This window comes from Corylus avellana, chromosome 1 (genome assembly GCF_965113065.1).
Source record: "Corylus avellana chromosome 1, dhCorAvel1.hap1.2, whole genome shotgun sequence".
Lineage (NCBI taxonomy): Eukaryota > Viridiplantae > Streptophyta > Magnoliopsida > Fagales > Betulaceae > Corylus > Corylus avellana.
In genome coordinates this window covers 47,934,717-47,952,604 of record NC_142490.1, presented here as the reverse complement: position 1 = coordinate 47,952,604, position 17,888 = coordinate 47,934,717, and the positions used below count along the sequence as shown (strand labels likewise).

General features: G+C 39.9%; 2 protein-coding genes across 3 annotated transcripts; one reads left to right on the top strand and one right to left on the bottom strand.

Annotated features, from left to right (window-relative positions):
• Window positions 1-670: 670 nt before the first annotated feature.
• On the bottom strand, window positions 671-5,439 carry LOC132172120 (Homeodomain-like superfamily protein). The gene is made up of 3 exons (XM_059583571.2): window positions 4,888-5,439; window positions 1,321-1,949; window positions 671-1,012 (listed from the first exon to the last, which is right to left on the bottom strand). Exons 1-3 carry the CDS (start codon window positions 5,322-5,324, stop codon window positions 990-992), a joined length of 1,089 nt encoding a protein of 362 aa, XP_059439554.2. The 5' UTR covers window positions 5,325-5,439; the 3' UTR covers window positions 671-989.
• On the top strand, window positions 5,254-17,208 carry NUDT2 (nudix hydrolase homolog 2). 2 transcript variants are annotated; one of them, XM_088516751.1, is made up of 14 exons: window positions 5,254-5,342; window positions 5,494-5,561; window positions 7,880-8,340; window positions 8,445-8,670; window positions 8,795-8,863; window positions 8,954-9,018; window positions 14,076-14,472; window positions 15,195-15,260; window positions 15,354-15,491; window positions 15,852-15,929; window positions 16,016-16,066; window positions 16,163-16,197; window positions 16,294-16,402; window positions 16,542-17,208. In XM_088516751.1, the coding sequence occupies exons 7-14, from the start codon at window positions 14,101-14,103 to the stop codon at window positions 17,109-17,111; spliced, it is 1,419 nt and encodes a 472-aa protein (XP_088372877.1). In that variant the 5' UTR covers window positions 5,254-5,342; window positions 5,494-5,561; window positions 7,880-8,340; window positions 8,445-8,670; window positions 8,795-8,863; window positions 8,954-9,018; window positions 14,076-14,100; the 3' UTR covers window positions 17,112-17,208. The 2 variants fall into 2 exon arrangements, with proteins under 2 accessions (XP_088372877.1, XP_088372881.1); XM_088516755.1 differs by lacking the exons at window positions 7,880-8,340; window positions 8,445-8,670; window positions 8,795-8,863; window positions 8,954-9,018; window positions 14,076-14,472.
• Window positions 17,209-17,888: the final 680 nt, after the last annotated feature.

Sequence of the window (17,888 nt, the reverse complement as noted above, 5' to 3'; positions counted from 1 at the left end):
AAATCCTTTTTTTTTTTTTTTTTTTTTGCCGCCTACTAGCCACCAACCATTGGTAGCGGGGCTGTGGCGGTGGGTGGGCAAAATGAATACCCAACAAAGTCCTTTATGCCATCCGAAAACTGACATATCATAATCCTTTATGCCATCCGATCCAACAAAGTTGGAAATCCTTTTTTTTATTCCGCTTACTAGCCGCCAACCATTGGTAGCGGGGCTGTGGCAGGCAAAATGAACACCCAACAAAGTCCTTTATGCCATCCCAAAACCGACATTTCATAATCCTTTATGCCATCCCAAAACCGACATTTCATAATCCTTTATGCCGTCCGACCCAACAAAGTCGGGAATCCTTTTTTTTTTCTTCCGCCTACTAGCCGCCAACCATTGGTAGCGGGGCTGTGGCGGTGGGCGGGCAAAATGAACACCCCTAATCCTGAGGCTGATCTTAAATTTTTAAGTCTATTGAAGATTAAAAACAATGCTGCTAGTGTTTTATTCTGTTGAGCACTCAGCTCCTGAAGTGCGATAGCTTTTCCAACGCCAGAAGGGTCCAGGATTCACTTTCTTTTCTTCTTCATTTTGGAAGCAGAAATTGCTACAGGGGTTTTTGGTATAAAGGGTTGTTCTTTTTTCTTTTTCTTTTTTTTCCTCAATCTGGCACATCGCTATATCGTTTATTCAACTAGATGTCTCCATTCATGAAAAATAAGTCTTAGGCAGAAGGGCCTGAACAATGTTGTGGCTTACCGGATACATGGCAAATTTTAATTGTAAAACTCCGACCCCCAAAACCTTGCTGACAAAATCGATCACCTTCAGGATATGCACGTTCACCAGCTACCAAAGCCCAGGTATATGATAAGGGTATCAACCAATTTAGAACTCTTTAAGCTTGCATGCCAATATTGCCAACTACCAGTTGCTAACAAAAGCTAGAATGAACAGAGGAAGAATAAAAGGCAATACCAACTCCAGTCCAGCAGTCGATTTCAGGCTAACTCCATAGCATCATCTGCAGTTGGAAAAAAAAAAAAAAAGCATTAAAACACTCCGCTTTAGCCAGCCAAATAAAATACAATACTATATGTATATATCCAAAAGTTCAAAGCTGATATAATAAGAGTTCCACAGGAAAAAAATATTTGCTCCAAAGCTGCTTCTTTGAAATCACTGATGTCATAAAAAACCACTGATAACATTTTTGCCTACATTCACTCTTGGTCTCAATCTCACTGTTTGTGACTTTACCAAGAAACCCTGGATCAATGAGTCCATTTCTGTATAGCATGTTCAAGTCATGAAAATATTGGCATATCTTACCATCAGTAGGATGCTTCTTCCCTCTGAAGTTCCTGTTGATGCCCGCCCATTTCTGTTTACACATCAATGCAGTCCGGTTGTAGCCCATACTGCGCAACCCAACAGATATCTCCTCCCATATAGATTGTTTGGAGCCTGTAAGGGGAACATTATGTTCCAAAGCAGATCGAAGTGTAATCAGCGCTTGTACTTCTGCCTCGTCCCATCTTCTGTTATTTGGATTACACTTAATGTCATTTTGCATACCCATTTGACCTCCATCCTCTCCCTTGCATTGAGTGGTTACAGGTTCGAGAATTTGAATTTCTTGGCACAACAGATTCTGGATGAAGGAAATGAGGGCTAGGCTTCGAGATGTCTCTTGAGCTCTCAACTCCTCCTCCCTTTTCATTCTTTGCATCTCCTGCTGCTTCCAAGCTTCTTCTCTGATTATTCTCTCCCTCTCCCTCTTCTCTATTATCTCTATCAACTGCTTATGCATCTGCTCCTGCCTCTCCATCACTTTAGTGACCAAATTTTCCAGAAAAAGCTCAAGCTTTCTCCTTGATTTTCTCTTCCTCTTCCCGTTCATAGGTTCTCTGAAGTTTGCTGTTGAATCATCACAACCATTCTCATCATCTGAAGATGAGCTGCAAGCAGAAAGAATCTGTCAAATTGGTTTTAGAAGTGTTTTGGGGTTTGGTTTAAAACATAATCCTAATATCCAAACCCTTGAAAACCTGAAGAGTCCATGACTTGTACCACCAAATTTTTACGCTAGTCCTAATTTCTACCCCCACTATTTTTACGAAGTCTTAACAGAAACTAATAACATTCCAGCAAGCAAATTTCTTTTTTCTTCTGTGGAAAGATCAAGGGATGCTACTTCAAATACAACCCTTTTACAAAAAATTTCTTAATCCAGCTATATGGTTTGGTGCCAAGTTCCTACATCACTGGGCTTACCACAAGTTCGTTTAGCACCATTTCAACCCCAAACCTATCTGTAATACCAAAATACCAGAGTCCGAAAAGCTACCACCACTGACATCCAACAAATTAGAAAAAGAATAAACCAAACCATGAGCAATAATGGCAAAATCGGCAGGACCATAACCATTTTAAAAGAAGATAACATTTTGATAGGTCCCAAATAGATAATAGAAACACAACTAATATTTAATATAATATAAAGATAATACACGTTACAATCTCCACTTATGGCTGGAGTTCTACCACAATACAAACACATAAATAAGATAATACGTTCTGATACCCTAGTGGGTCCCAGTCAGAACAAGATAATACTCCACTTAGGGTGGGAGTTGAACCACAACAGAATTAGAACTCTACGCCAAATTCTCCATATCCCTACTACCCTCACTAACTAGTATTTAAAGACTACTAACACTACCCATAATACACGTTCCCAATTAACATAACACACGCTTCTCTCCACATCATGGCCAGTTAGTTAGTGGCCTATCATTCCTCCTCTCTTCGACAAGCACCTTGTCCTCAAGGTGGAACGTGAGAATTTGAAGTTGAAGGTTTGTAACCACTCTCCAGATCACGCCCTTCAGTGGCAGATGTTCCCATTGGATTAATGTCTTCAACCATTTGGTGGGATCATCTCCTTGATAACGTAAAAAGTCCATTTTGGCATAACGTGGCACCACTGCTTGTCGCCCAATTGCCCCTCCTTGATGAAAACCTCTTGAAAGACCACCCTGCTAATACGTACAGTATGGTTGACGGTTAACTGGTCCACGTTGCACTAAAAGAAGAGTTGAGATTTCATTTAAGGCTTCTTCAATTCTTTGCATGCGATCAGCGGAGCTAGTTGCTCCTTCCACCAAGCGTTGAATGCCTTCCTTAACGTCATATACATCTACCTCCAAAGATTCAATTCTCTCACGATTAGTAGCCATACCCTTGTGCTCTGATACCAATTGATAAGATAAATTGATAATCTCCACTTGGGGTGGGTGTAACCACAATACAAATCTCCACTTAGGGTTGGAGGAATACCACAATAGAAACACTTTCTTCTCTACCATTTCTATTCTAATGACACAAATATATATATAAACTTAATACAACAACAGTTACTACTTTTATTAAAGATAACTACCCACAACCTAAGTAAACTACCCACTTAACTAAAGATAACTACCCACAATCTAAGTAAACTACCCACTACCCCATGTTAACAAATATTGACATTAAATGATAAAGTTAACAATTGAAGCTAAAAACTACCACCCATGTCTTAACCCATGATGACGAGGTCGATGTTCAGTCCTACGAGACCTATCATTCGCCCTCCCTTGAAGAGAAACCTTGTCCGCAAGATTGATGTGTAGAAACTTGTGCTGTAACTGCTATGGTGAAAGGTGCGTCCAGTATCGCAAAGAATTTTTATTTTTTTTGTTCTGAGCCAAATGAAGAAAGCACATCATCTTCTTTTTGCTTTTGTTGAGCCACAAAGGAAGATGTGGAACTGGGATGGGAACACGATTGTGTTGCGGTGCAAAATCCATTGGTGTAGCGGAGTGGGTGGAGCGGTGGCGTGTGGCTATCTGGCGGCAAGTGCAATGGTTTCTGGAACTGCGGTCTATTTTGGGCAATTTTTCAGTGAGTGAATAGAATGGCTTGGAAAATCGAAGCTGGAATTCAATGTGCCTTTGATCTATCCTATCAAAGATCGCATCAATTTCTTCCCACAGGGTCATGGTTGAGATGTTAGATTGTTTGGATGGATGAAGGTTTGGATGGGATGGCTCTGATACCACCATGTTATGCCAAAATGAACTTTCCACGTTATCAAGGAGATGATCCTATTGAATGGTTAAAGACATTAATCCAATGGGAACATCTGCCACCGGAGGACGTGATTTGGAGAGTGGTTACAAACCTTCAACTTCAAATTCTCACGTTCCACCTTGAGGACAAGGTGCTTGTCGAAGAGGGGAGGAATGATAGGCCACTAACTAACTGCCCATGATGTGGAGAGAAACGTGGGTTATGTTAATTGGGAACGTGTATTATGGGTAGTGTTAGTATAGTCTTTAAATACTAGTTAGTGAGGGTAGTAGGGATATGGAGGATTTGGTGTAGAGTTCTAATTCTGTTGTGGTTCAACTCCCACCCTAAGTGGAGCCATAAGTGGAGATTTGTAACGTGTATTATCTTTATATTATATTAAATATTAGTTGTGTTTCTATTATCTGTTTGGGACCTATCACATTTACCCATATCTCAATTTCCTATAAAATTCTCATAGAATTCATCAAAGTGCTTAGAGAAAAAATTCCCATAAAAGAAGTCTCTTGGATGTTCTTATGCAATTGGGCATCAAAATTTAAAACCCAACTTCTTAGTAAAACGGAAAAACAAGTAAACAACACAGAAAAGCAAGAACTTATACCTAGATCACTTTGGGAAAGCCCCTTTTTTTAACTTTTCCAAACAATAAAAAAGAAATTTAATAAAATAGACAACTCAAAGAGAACCAAATAAAAAAAGGATCTAAATTTATTGAAAGTGAACGCTGTAGATAACTGCCAAACACATTCACGGACTCACCTAGACTCCTCGGCTTCGTACTCACAGCTCGGACCCCACTCACCCGTCCCCGGACCCGAAACGACTATATCCGGGTCATCTCCCATCAAACCACCAACAAAGCCACCGCCTTTCACAGCTTCACCGGCACAAGCTTTCCCCGGAGCCTCAAAGCACTCGCTGCGTACTACGTCAAGAAACCCCACCTCCTCCTCCTCCGTCGAGCAACTCCCTAGAGTCCCGGAGAGGGCTTCCGGATACCGGACACTGCAGCACCTGATCGGACGGAGTTTCTTCGGCGGCAGGGTCTGGCCGTGCCCGATTAGCTCCGCGGACGAGTGAATCGCCACCGTCGGATGCGCGTAGATAAGCTCCACCGCTTCGGGAAACGGCGCCACATGGTCCGGGAACGCCATCTCCATGCTCGGAGCTCCACCGTCGCCGGCGAACCGCTCCATTTTACAGTGGTGTGAATGGTAAAAATAATATCTTTTAGCGCTGTCGAGGGTTTTGAGTTGTTCGGTAAATGAGAGTAAAAGAGGGTAAAAATCCCCAATAAAGCGCTCTGTGCCTCTCGAGTCTTTTGACTGTGTTCGTAAAATCACTCGGATTGCCCTTTGTTTGCAGTTATTTACTGCAGTGTCCTTGCCTCCTTGGAGCTTACGCGTCGGCATGTACGTTAACGTTCCTACTTGGTAAGTTCTGTGGCAAGTTCATAATTTCTTATATTTAGGGTTATACTTTCTTTTTTTTTTTTACTTGACGTGATAATCTCGGTTTGCGTGCATGGTTTGGATCATATTGAAACATGTATACATGATTATATAGGTTAATATCTTAAAAAAAAAAAAAGATTATATAGGTTAAATTTAATATAATTAATTTAATTAAACGAGTCAAATTTTTTAATCTTAACCAACTAATTTTGTGTTGAGTTCTAGGGTCATAAAAAATCAACAATTGTATTAAGATATGAATATATGATTATATAAGTCAACCATAATTAGGCCTATTTAATTAAGGACAAAGTTTTCCTCCAAACTGGGTTGTGGAAGAATTTCCTTCAACCTAGTTTATAAAAGTTACATGTGTCCCTTAACATGTGAGATGCACATGTTTTTTTTAATAGTAGGGACAAAGTTGTAATAAATTTTATTAAAAACTAATGTGCACTGCACATGTTATTAAAAAAAGGGACACATGTCACTTTTATAGACTAGATTAAAGGAAATTCCTTCAATCCAATTTGAAAGAAAACTTTGTCATTTAGGCTCCGTTTACTTCGACGTAAAATGGTTTCCTTCGTAAAATATTTTCAGAAAATTCATTTTCCCTGAAAATATTTTCCGTCGAAAACATTTTACGGCGTTTACCTTGCACACGGAAAATAATTTTTTTTTTAATATATATTTTTTCCAATAAGGTCCCCACTAGGACTTGCACGAGACTCACTACAAGCAATATGGTCTTTAGCGACCAAACAAATAGCGGCGACCCAAAAGTCGCCGCTATTGAGGGATCATTACCGGCGACTTTTTTTAGTTGCCGCTAATGATCCATTTATAGCGGCGACATCTGGGTCGCCGCTAATAGTCGACACTAAAAACCAAAAAAAAATTTCTTTAGCAGCAACAACAATAGCGGCGACTATAAGTCGCCGCTATTAAGCATCATTAGCGGCGACTCTGCGGGGTCGCCGCTATTAAACAACAATAGCGGCCACCCTTATCGCCGCTAATAATACACCAAACAGCGGCAACGTTAGGATCGCCGCTAATGAGAGTCAACAGCGGCGACCCTGAAAAGTCACCGCTAATAAGTGGTCATTAGCGGCGACTCTACAGTTGCCGCTATTGACAGAGGAAAAAAGTAATTAAAATTAATTAGCGGCAACCCAAAAGTCGCCGCTATTAATGGGTCAGTAGCGGCGACTATTACAAGTGGCCGCTAATGACCCCTCAATAGCGGCGACTATTGGGTGGCCGCTATTGACACGGGAAAAAGTAATTTCAATTAATTAGCGGCAACCCAAAAGTTGCCGCTATTAATGGGTCAGTTGCCGCTATTAATGGGTCAGTTGCGGCGACTAAAAAAGTAGACGCTAATGACCCCTCAATAGCGGCGACTATTGGGTGGCCGCTATTGACACGGGAAAAAGTAATTTCAATTAATTAGCTGCGACCCAAAAGTTGCCACTATTAATGGGTCAGTAGCGGCGACTAAAAAGTGGCCGCTAATGACCCCTCAATAGCGGCGACTATTGGGTGGCCGCTATTGACACGGGAAAAAGTAATTTCAATTAATTAGCGGCGACCCAAAAGTTGCCGCTATTAATGGGTCAGTAGCGGCGACTAAAAAAGTGGCCGCTAATGACCCCTCAATAGCGGCGACTATTGGGTGGCCGCTATTGACACGGGAAAAAGTAATTTCAATTAATTAGCGGCGACCCAAAAGTTGCCGCTATTAATGGGTCAGTAGCGGCGACTAAAAAAGTGGCCGCTAATGACCCCTCAATAGCGGCGACTATTGGGTGGCCGCTATTGACACGGGAAAAAGTAATTTCAATTAATTAGCGGCGACCCAAAAGTTGCCGCTATTAATGGGTCATTAGCGGCGACATTTTTAGTGGCCGCTAATGACTCCTCAATAGCGGCGACTATAGGGATGGCCGCTATTGACACCACAAAAAAAAAAAAAAAAAAAAAAAATTACAAATATTGGGGCGATGCTATTGATCCTACATATATAATAGAAAAAATTATTTACCAAAAATTCACCTCGAATCCTCCGATAATATGTCATTATTTCTTTTATATTAATTATTGGTGAATTTTTTCTATTTTTCTATTTTCTATTCTTATTTTATATAAAAAATCAATATTTATTTTTTTCTTTTAAAGAAAACAAATTCTCCTATTAATTATTATTGAAGTTTTCTATTTCTTATTCTTATTTAAATGTTTGATCGAACAATTGACCGATCTTGGTGAATTAATTCGATTGATTGTGATAGGATCAAATGATTGATCAAACATCCGATCGATCCAGGTGAATTAGTTCAATTGATCGTGATATGATCAAATGATCAATCAAACATCGATCCTATGAATTAGTTCGATTGATCGTGATGGGATCAAATGTTTGATCAAATGTTTAATCCTATGAATTAGGTTGTGGTGCCAAACCTACCAAGTCAAATTCCTCATGCAACCAACAAAACCATGATGAATGCTTGGCTAAACAGCTAGAAACCGAAGAGAAACTAGCTGCTATGGAGGCATCATTTCAGGCCGAAATTAGGGAGTCAAAAGCATCACAAATTGCTATGGAGGCAACATTTCAGGCCGAAATTAAGGAGTCAAAAGCATCACAAGCTGCTATGGAGGCAGCATTTCAGGCCCAAATTAAGGAGTCAAAAGCATCTCAAGCTGCTATGCAAGCACAAATGGAAATGCTGCTAAAACATATAGGAGGGTAAAAGAATCTTGCCTATAACTTTTTTATTTTTTTATTTCGCACACATATCAAGTAATTGTTAGAAAGATCATTGATTATGATATGAATTCTATTATTCCTAGGATTGGAGGGAGCTCTTATGGATCTCAAGCAAGCGGAAGCAACATTTGAAAGAGTTTTTGTTGTATTTAGTTTAAGACTTTGTTTTAATATTATTAAGATTTGTATTATAGGGTAAGAACTTTAAATAGTTTGAATGTTTAAGAACTTGGAGGGTGCTTTAGTTGTACTTTGTTGAAGAAGTTTTAACATTACAAAGATTATAACAAATTTGGTTTGTGTTAGAAGGTAAGAACTTCAAACAGTTTTTTTGTTTAAGAACTTTGAGTTAGTGAACCTCTCTTGACATGTTTATCAAGTTGAGTAAACAATGCAAGAGAGTAATATTATATAACAATATTTCATTTTTAAGTGTATACAGGATGACATGAGTGGAAGATGTGCAAGGAGTTGTGGCGCTAAAGGACTCAAATAACAATGGGTAAGATATTTCAATCCCATTGTCATTCACTTGTTGGTGGGAAGTTAATTCCATTTAATACAAGTATATAACACTATTTTCTTTTTTTAGTGTATGTAGAATGGCTGGAGAGAAAGATAGGCAAGAAATTGCTGCACTAAAGGACTCAATTGATGGTAAGTTATTTCAAACCTATTGTCACTCACTTGTTGGTGGAAGTACTGTGAAATGTAGCGAGCGGGAGGCTTGCATGGAGTTATAAGGATGAGTAGAATGTGAATTGGAGTGTTTGGTTTTTGATTATATTTGTTTGTTGGTTTGCGTTTGTGACCTCATTAATCATATAAGCTTATGTTTGTGTTTGATTGTGGTAATTAAGGCCGACGATCTTTTTTTGTCTTACGTTATTTGTTTCAGGAAAAAAGAATTGCTTTTAGTCTTAGTTAATTCTTTTTTTTTTTTTTTTAGTTTGTTCATATGAATGTTTGTTTCAGATCAGTGAGCTATACCCAGTTTGTAGTTAGATCTAACAACTAGTTTGACACCCCAAGAAGGTCTCATTTGGATGGTTTTTTTTTAAATTTTTGTCTGTTTTCTGGTGAATTTTATTTTCAACATTTGTTTGTTCCACCGTTATGTGAGTTGCTCTTCTTTTTATAAGAATTTGCAAGCATGTAAATAGCAAATACTAGAAGCATTTGAATAAAAGATAGTGTTATTCCTTTGCTTGATGAGATGAAGTCCTTTATTATTTTTTGGACATAGTTTGTGCTCATAGGTGAGGACTCAAACCCTTCAATATATGTAAGGTTTGTTGCTCTTAGGGTCCACAATTCAAAGGCAAGCCTTGGATTGGGTGGTTTAGTTTGATTGACTTGGCATGAGTTTACTTTTGATTATAACCTTATTGTCCGGACGTCCCCAACATGTCATTATTTTGTGTTGTTGTTTCCCTCTTTTCACTTTTTGTTTCATGATAAGAAGTGAATCCTTGAATCCACTTGTCCTTCCATATGCAATGCTTGCACCAACTTGTTTTAATGGTTTAGCTATTATTCATTTGCTTGATGAGATGAAGTCCTTTATTTTATTTTGGACATAGTTTGTGCTCATAGGTGAGGACTCAAACCCTTCAATATATGTAAGGTTTGTTGCTCTTAGGGTCCACAATTCAAAGGCAAGCCTTGGATTGGGTGGTTTAGTTTGATTGACTTGGCATAAGTTTACTTTTGATTATAACCTTATTGTCCGGACGTCCCCAACATGTCATTATTTTGTGTTGTTGTTTCCCTCTTTTCATTTTTTGTTTCATGATAAGAAGTGAATCCTTGAATCCACTTGTCCTTCCATATGCAATGCTTGCACCAACTTGTTTTAATGGTTTACCTATTATTCCTTTGCTTGATGAGATGAAGTCCTTTATTATTTTTTGGACATAGTTTGTGCTCATAGGTGAAGACTCAAACCCTTCAATATATGTAAGGTTTGTTGCTCTTAGGGTCCACAATTCAAAGGCAAGCCTTGGATTGGGTGGTTTAGTTTGATTGACTTGGCATGAGTTTACTTTTGATTATAACCTTATTGTCCGGACGTCCCCAACATGTCATTATTTTGTGTTGTTGTTTCCCTCTTTCACTTTTTGTTTCATGATAAGAAGTGAATCCTTGAATCCACTTGTCCTTCCATATGCAATGCTTGCACCAACTTGTTTTAATGGTTTACCTATTATTCCTTTGCTTGATGAGATGAAGTCCTTTATTATTTTTTGGACATAGTTTGTGCTCATAGGTGAGGACTCAAACCCTTCAATATATGTAAGGTTTGTTGCTCTTAGGGTCCACAATTCAAAGGCAAGCCTTGGATTGGGTGGTTTAGTTTGATTGACTTGGCATGAGTTTACTTTTGATTATAACCTTATTGTCCGGACGTCCCCAACATGTCATTATTTTGTGTTGTTGTTTCCCTCTTTTCACTTTTTGTTTCATGATAAGAAGTGAATCCTTGAATCCACTTGTCCTTTCATATATATGCAATGCTTGCACCAATTAACTTTAGTTATCTCGAGCGATTTGACTATAAATAGGCTTGATGTAATTCTCATAACTGTTATATAATAACATCTATTATAAGCAGGTCCTTTTTTTTTTTTTTTTTTTTTTTTTTTTTTTTTTTTAAATATCATTAGCTCGCCGCTAATGATTTTTTTTATTTTTTTACGATTATCAATAGCGGCGACCAGGTCGCCGTTATTGATACTAAGTAGCGGCGACATCTAGGTTGCCGCTATTGATAGTCAATAGCAGCGACCTAGAAGGTGGCCGCTATTGATAGTCAATAGCAGCGACCTAGAAGGTGGCCGCTATTGATAGTCAATAGCAGCCACCCAGATGGTCGCCGCTATTGACTGTCAATAGCGGCGACATTTTTGTCGCCGCTATTGACCATCATCAGCGGCGACACTCGGCCCATTTCAAGCTTTTTTTGCAGCAACAAAAAAAGTCATTAGCGGCGGATTAATAGCAGCGACCTAGAAGGTGGCCGCTATTGATAGTCAATAGCAGCCACCCAGATGGTCGCCGCTATTGACTGTCAATAGCGGCGACCCGAAATGTTGCCGCTATTGATCATCAGTGGCGGATTAATACCAGCAACTGAATAGCGGCCAAGGGTCGCCGCTATTGATCAATAGCGGCGACATTTTGCTCATTAGCGGCGACTTTGGGTCGCCGCTAATGAGCAAATTTCTTGTAGTGACTTAACTAGGACCTGCCCGAGACTTGACCAAGACACGCTCTGGACCCGCTTGGGACCTGACCAGGACCCTTCCGGAACTTGACCGGGGCGTGCCCGGGACCTGCCCGAGACCCGCCCGGGACTTGACCGAGACCCGCCCTGACTAGGACCCGCCCGAGACCCCGGAGGGACCTACCCGGGACCCGCCTAGGACCTAACCGGGACTCGCTCGGGACCCTCTTGGGACTTGATCGGGACCTGACTAGGACCCGCTCCGGACCTGACCGGGACCCGCCCGGGACCTGCCCGAGACTTGCTCGGGACCCCGGCGGGACCTGCCCGGGACCCGCCCGGGACCTGACTGGGACTTGACCAGGACCCGCCCGGGACTTGACCGGGACTTGCCCGGGACCCGTCCAGGACTTGACTAGGACCTGACCGGGACTTGCTCGGTCTTGGTAAAGTCCAGGTCAGGACCCGAGCGGGTCCCGGTCAGGTCCCGGTCAAGTCCCGAGTGGGTCCCGGTCAAGTCCCAGTCAGGTCCTGCCGAGGTCCCGAGCAAGTCTCGGGCGAGTCTCCGTCAGGTCCCGAGCAGGTCCCGGTCAAGTCTCGGGCAGGTCCCGGGTGGGTCTCGGTCAGGTCCCGAGCGGGTCTCGATCAAGTCTCGGGCAGGTCCCGGTCAAGTCCCGGGCGGGTCCCGGGCAAGTCCCAGTCAAGTCTCGAGCAAGTCCCGGTCAGGTCCAGGTCAAGTCTCGGGCAGGTCCCAGTCAGGTCTCGGTCAGGTCCCGGGCGAGTCCTGGTCAAGTCCCGGTCAGGTCTCGGGCGGGTCCTAGGCAGGTCCCTCCGGGGTCCCAGTCAAGTCTCGGTCAGGTCCTGGGCAAGTCCCAGTCAGGTCTAGGGCGGGTCTCGGTCAAGTCTTGGGCAGGTCCCGGGCGGGTCCTAGGCAAGTCCCAGTCAGGTTCCGGGCAGGTCCCGGTCAAGTCCCGGGCGGGTCCCGAGCAAGTCCTAGTCAAGTCCCGGTCAAGTCCCGGGCAGGTCCTAGGCGCGTCCAGGTTACGTCCCAGGCGGTTCCCGAGCAAGTCTCGGGCGGGTCCCGGTCAAGTCTCGAGCGGGTCCTGGTCAAGTCCCGGGTAGGTCCTGGGTGGGTCCCGGTCAGGTCCTGGGCAAGTCCCGGTTAGGTCCCAGGCAGGTCCCGGGCAGGTCCCTCTAGGGTCCCGAGCAAGTCTCGGGCGGGTCCTAGTCAAGTCTCGGGCGATTCTCGGTCAAGTCCTGGTCAGGTCCCGGGTGGGTCCCGGTCAAGTCTCGACGAGGATCTAGGAAGGTCTTGGCAAGATCCATTACTTTAAGAATGAGATGCTTATAGTCGGAAAATGGTTTACGGTTTTCAAAACCGTAAACCATTTTCCTAAAATTAAAGAAGAATTTTTGGTCAAAAGGAAAATATTTTCCGTTGACCATTATTTTACGTCGAAGTAAACACCGTAAAATACGGAAATCATTTTCTGGAAATCATTTTACATCGAAGTAAACGGAGCCTTAATTAATTGGTTTAGATCTCTTAAGGCAAACTCAGTAATTTTGTATCAAATTTACGAATCTTATAAAAATTTGTCAACCTTACTTATATCTTTGTAATATAATGGCCAATTTATTGGTTAGGTTAAAATGTTTTAAGTATTAAATTTAGGGGGCCGAAGTACATTGATTTTTTTTTTAAGGGCCAAAGTTAATTAAAAAAGAATTTTTTTTTTTTTTTTTCGGAGGAGGGCCACCAACGTTAAATTCAAAAGCGTGGTGAAATGTTAGAATTTTAAGTGTCTCACTTTGATTAAGTACAATGTGCATATTAATTCTTGAATATTGTCTCAATATTGCAAGTGGATTTAATTAAGGAAGAGTTTTAGTTAAGGTTTGTTAACATTTTTTCTGTCTGATTCCTTGGAAACCCCCAAGAAAATCCCCCATTCTTTTTTTTTTTTTTCTCAGTTTACTCGTTTACAATCTTATTATTATCATTAATTTTTAATACCCGTTTGATCTGGACCTGATTGTTTCTGCTTTGAAATTTGAATAGTAATTGCATGTTTCCTTCCGGAGAAATTGTAAGGAAAAAAAACCTGAACCCGGCTCGAACTCCTCTAGCTTGCTTTACGCGGTTACACCAAAGTTTACGGATATATAATTTTCTCCTTTTCTTTTCATATATGTTTCATGCATATTATTTTTGTTTATTATTTACTTTACACAATATTTCATTTATATTTGATTTTTTTAATAAACTATATATATATATATATACCTGTTTTTTCCCTTAAGAAATCTAAACTATTTTTAAAATTTTTCAGTTAAACAAGCATGTTATATAAAATTAATAATAAATTATGAGTGGATTTTGATTTCCAATTAATATATAAAACCGCGTCGTCTGCATGGCAAAGAAGTTGTGGGCCTGTTAATGAAATGTGAACTTAATTATTCGCGCGTTTCATTCAATTCAAAGAGTCGTGAGGAGCAATCAAAGTCCAATGCCCGGAAGCCACGTCGAGTCGTTGAGTAAACTACGTAGAATCATTCAAATTAATAGCGTATGTTGGTGCTCAAAGAAATTCAAGGCTATAAAATGCGAGGATGTCTGCCATTCTCAGCACGAAAACTCTCTCTATATCTTCACGTTACGTACAAAAAACACATATAGATTGTGGTGTCGGACTAGTGTTGGAGACATGCCGGGAAAGGAAATTGTTGTTGTGAGTGAAAGTGAATGGCAAAGCGTGAAGCTGCTGACGGCGGTGGAGGATCCTTTCGGAGGCCTCACTGTGGAAATGGCCGACCAGCCTATGGACGCTGCTGTCTTCGCCACCAAGCTTAGAGCTTCCATTTCTTGTTGGAGACTGCAGGTAGGTTTGCCGTTGGGGTTGAGAACCCGAGAGTGTGTTTGGCACTGCAATTTTATGAACAAAAAATACGATATATATATATATATATAGTAAATCAACTCGTTTGAAAGTGTGTTTTAAAAAATTGTAATTTGAAAATGTAGAAAAATTTGTGTTTTGAAACTGCATGCAAATGATATGTTTTTTTAAAAACGTATGGTTTTAAAGGCCAAATTTTCGAATAACACATTTTGAATTTATTATTTTTAATTTGCACGTTTTAAAATCACAAACTTGAACGGACAAAACTACAATTCTTCTTCTATCACACTGACTATATGGTTTTGTGGGTAAATTGTATATGATTCTTATGTTATGAATCAGGAACACTATAGTTTTTGAAGTTATTATTATTATTATTATTTTTTAATTGTGGAACACTCATTTGGGAGATTTGTCTAAAAATCTAAAAATTATTTATTTTTTGGATAATTGAAACATATATTTGTTAATGCCAAAAATCTTGGTCTAACACAAGCGCAATGTAAATTAAACCTTAAATTATTTGCACTTTACTATTTACTTTATGGGTCCTAAATAGTAAATATGCTACAAACATAGAATACCCTACTGCATATATATATATTCTTAGAGATGGGACTGCAGGCTACAGGTGCTAAGAAAAAAAAATATTTTAGAATTATTAAATATATTAAATAAAATTTTATTTTTTCAACCTGTAGGGTAAGAAGGGAGTTTGGATGAAAATACCTATTGAGCAATCCAGTCTTGTTGACGTTGCTGTAAAGGTGACTCCTCCGAAGCTCATGTTTGAAAATTACACAGCTGTTCAGTGTTAATCTCTTCCATTAACGTTTAACTTCTGCCATGCTCTTGTGCAGGAAGGATTTTCGTACCACCATGCGGAGCCACAGTACTTGATGCTTATATATTGGCTTCCTCAAGGAACTCATAGTCTTCCTGGAAATGCCACCCACCGAGTTGGTATTGCTGCTTTTGTCATGAATGACAGAAGAGAGGTAATTCCTTATATTCTCATCATTGAAATGCTGGTTACCATTCTGCATTTAAGATGTGTACCTCACTTGTAATCTTTTCTGCCTTCATTGTTTGGTTGTTTCCTTTGCAAACTTGTTCATGATTGATTCATTATTTGACAAACTTCAAATGCTAGTTGCTCTAAGTCTCTGTTTCTCTCTGTCTCTGGCATTTGTATTCTCTATGAATCGATCTATTTTTCGCAGTTGTTTTTGAATTTTAGGAAGAACTTATGTATTCTTGCTTTTGAAGTAATAGAAGAGACCCCTGTATAGTTTATATTGCATATTTAACTTGAGAAAATTGCATTAAAATTCTGCATTTTCAACTTTTACTTGTAGTTGCTAGTGGTCCAAGAAAAGCTTGGGTTTTTCCGGGGAAAAGGCATCTGGAAGTTACCTACAGGAGTTGTTGATGAGGTAATTATATCTGGCTGAGCTTTTCATCTTACATATAAACTATGCATTGAGTATATTATTCTTATTAAACTTCATCATGTCCAAAGGGGGAAGACATATTTGCAGCTGCAGAGAGAGAAGTCAAAGAAGAGACAGGGGTAAGTGATAATTGTGTAACAGAGAGTTTTAATCAGATTTGAATTATTATGAATGTCAATTACTTAAGCCATCTACATATTTTTGTTCTGCTTCAGATTGATGCAGAATTTGTGGAAGTACTAGCATTCAGGTAATGCATTTGCTCAAAATCAAATAATTTGATAAATATACTCATTTTATAGAAAGATAATGATAGAGTTTGCTTCTTCTTTGACATAACTTACAGACAAAGCCTCAAGGCATTCTTTCAGAAGTCGGATTTATGCTTTGTTTGCATGCTGCGACCGCTTTCCTTCGATATCAAGATACAGGAATCAGAGATAGATGCAGCTCGGGTAATTTCTGATCAAAGAAGAGCATATGGCAACTCTGAGAAACTAATTGTTTTAGCTTTTATTGTTGCTTACATTTAACAAAGAAAAGAGGAAAACAATTACTGACAAACTTGCTTCACATATTCTTTATTGCCTGCAGTGGATGCCATTCGAGGAATATGTAGCACAGCCATTTATCCAGAAGGACGAGCTTATGAACAACGTTGCCGACATTTGCTTGGGAAAGATTGAAAGGAAGTATTCTGGATTTACTCTGATGCGATCAACATCAAGTATTTCTGGCAAAGAGCGCGGCTTGTATTCGAACAGACCTAGGTCAAGCTTGGAGGAATATGCAGCACAGCCATTTATCCAAGAGGACGGGTTTATGAACAGCGTTGCGGACATTTGCTTGGAAAAGATTGATAGGAAGTATTCTGGATTTACTCTGATGCGATCAACATCAAGTATTTCTGGCAATGAGCGCGACTTGTATTCGAACAGACCTAAGTCAAGCTTGGAGGAATATGCAGCACAGCCATTTATCCAAGAGGACGGGTTTATGAACAGCGTTGCGGACATTTGCTTGGAAAAGATTGATAGGAAGTATTCTGGATTTACTCTGATGCGATCAACATCAAGTATTTCTGGCAAAGAGCGCGACTTGTATTCGAACAGACCAAGGCCAAGCTTGGAAATGAGGAGTAACATGCTCATCAGCGGCCTATGATTTAATTTGATTTTTTTCCAATTTTTTGTATTCTTTGATTTATATTTTAAATGGAAGTCTTATCTCATGTGTGACTCCATTTTCTATTGTCTTTAAATACCTTATTATTTATGAATAAGAAACCAATCAAGAATTTATTCAAAGCTTGTGTTTGTGAGAGTTTAAGAGCTTCTCAAATTGCTCTACCAAAGGAGGTCCAGGATTTCTCGAAATCCTACTGTTAGAATTGTTTTGCTTATTTTCTCAATAATAGGGAAGCTAAGGAGAGACGATCCTGGTAATTTTAAGCGATGGGTTATGGAAAGTTGGCTCTAATACTAAATGTTACCAATTTTGGATAGAACTCACCCTTGAAAACCGGCTTACAAGGGCAGGATGCTCAAGAGCTTATATACATATGGTCAAGATTTAGACTTAACCCATGTGGGACACTAGAATCGTAACAAACAATGTGCTCCCCAAGAGTGCAGCTAAACGGACAAATCTGTTGTTTATCATCTTTCTTTCTGGAATGAGAATAATTGATTACTTCAAGCAGAAATTTTGTTCAATAGCTTGTATTGTAAGTGGCAATCATAAAGTTGCAATAACAAAGCAAAACCTGTTTACTTGGTCGCACACAACCTCTGAAAACAAATGAAATTCTTTGGTTTCTATCATTCTCCTTTACACAAAATGTCCTCCAGCAACTAGAACATAAACACTTGTGCAAACTTCGTTTGGAGTTTGCTACAAGTAAATTTCTTCTGATATGGATCAAGTAGATTTCCTTTATAA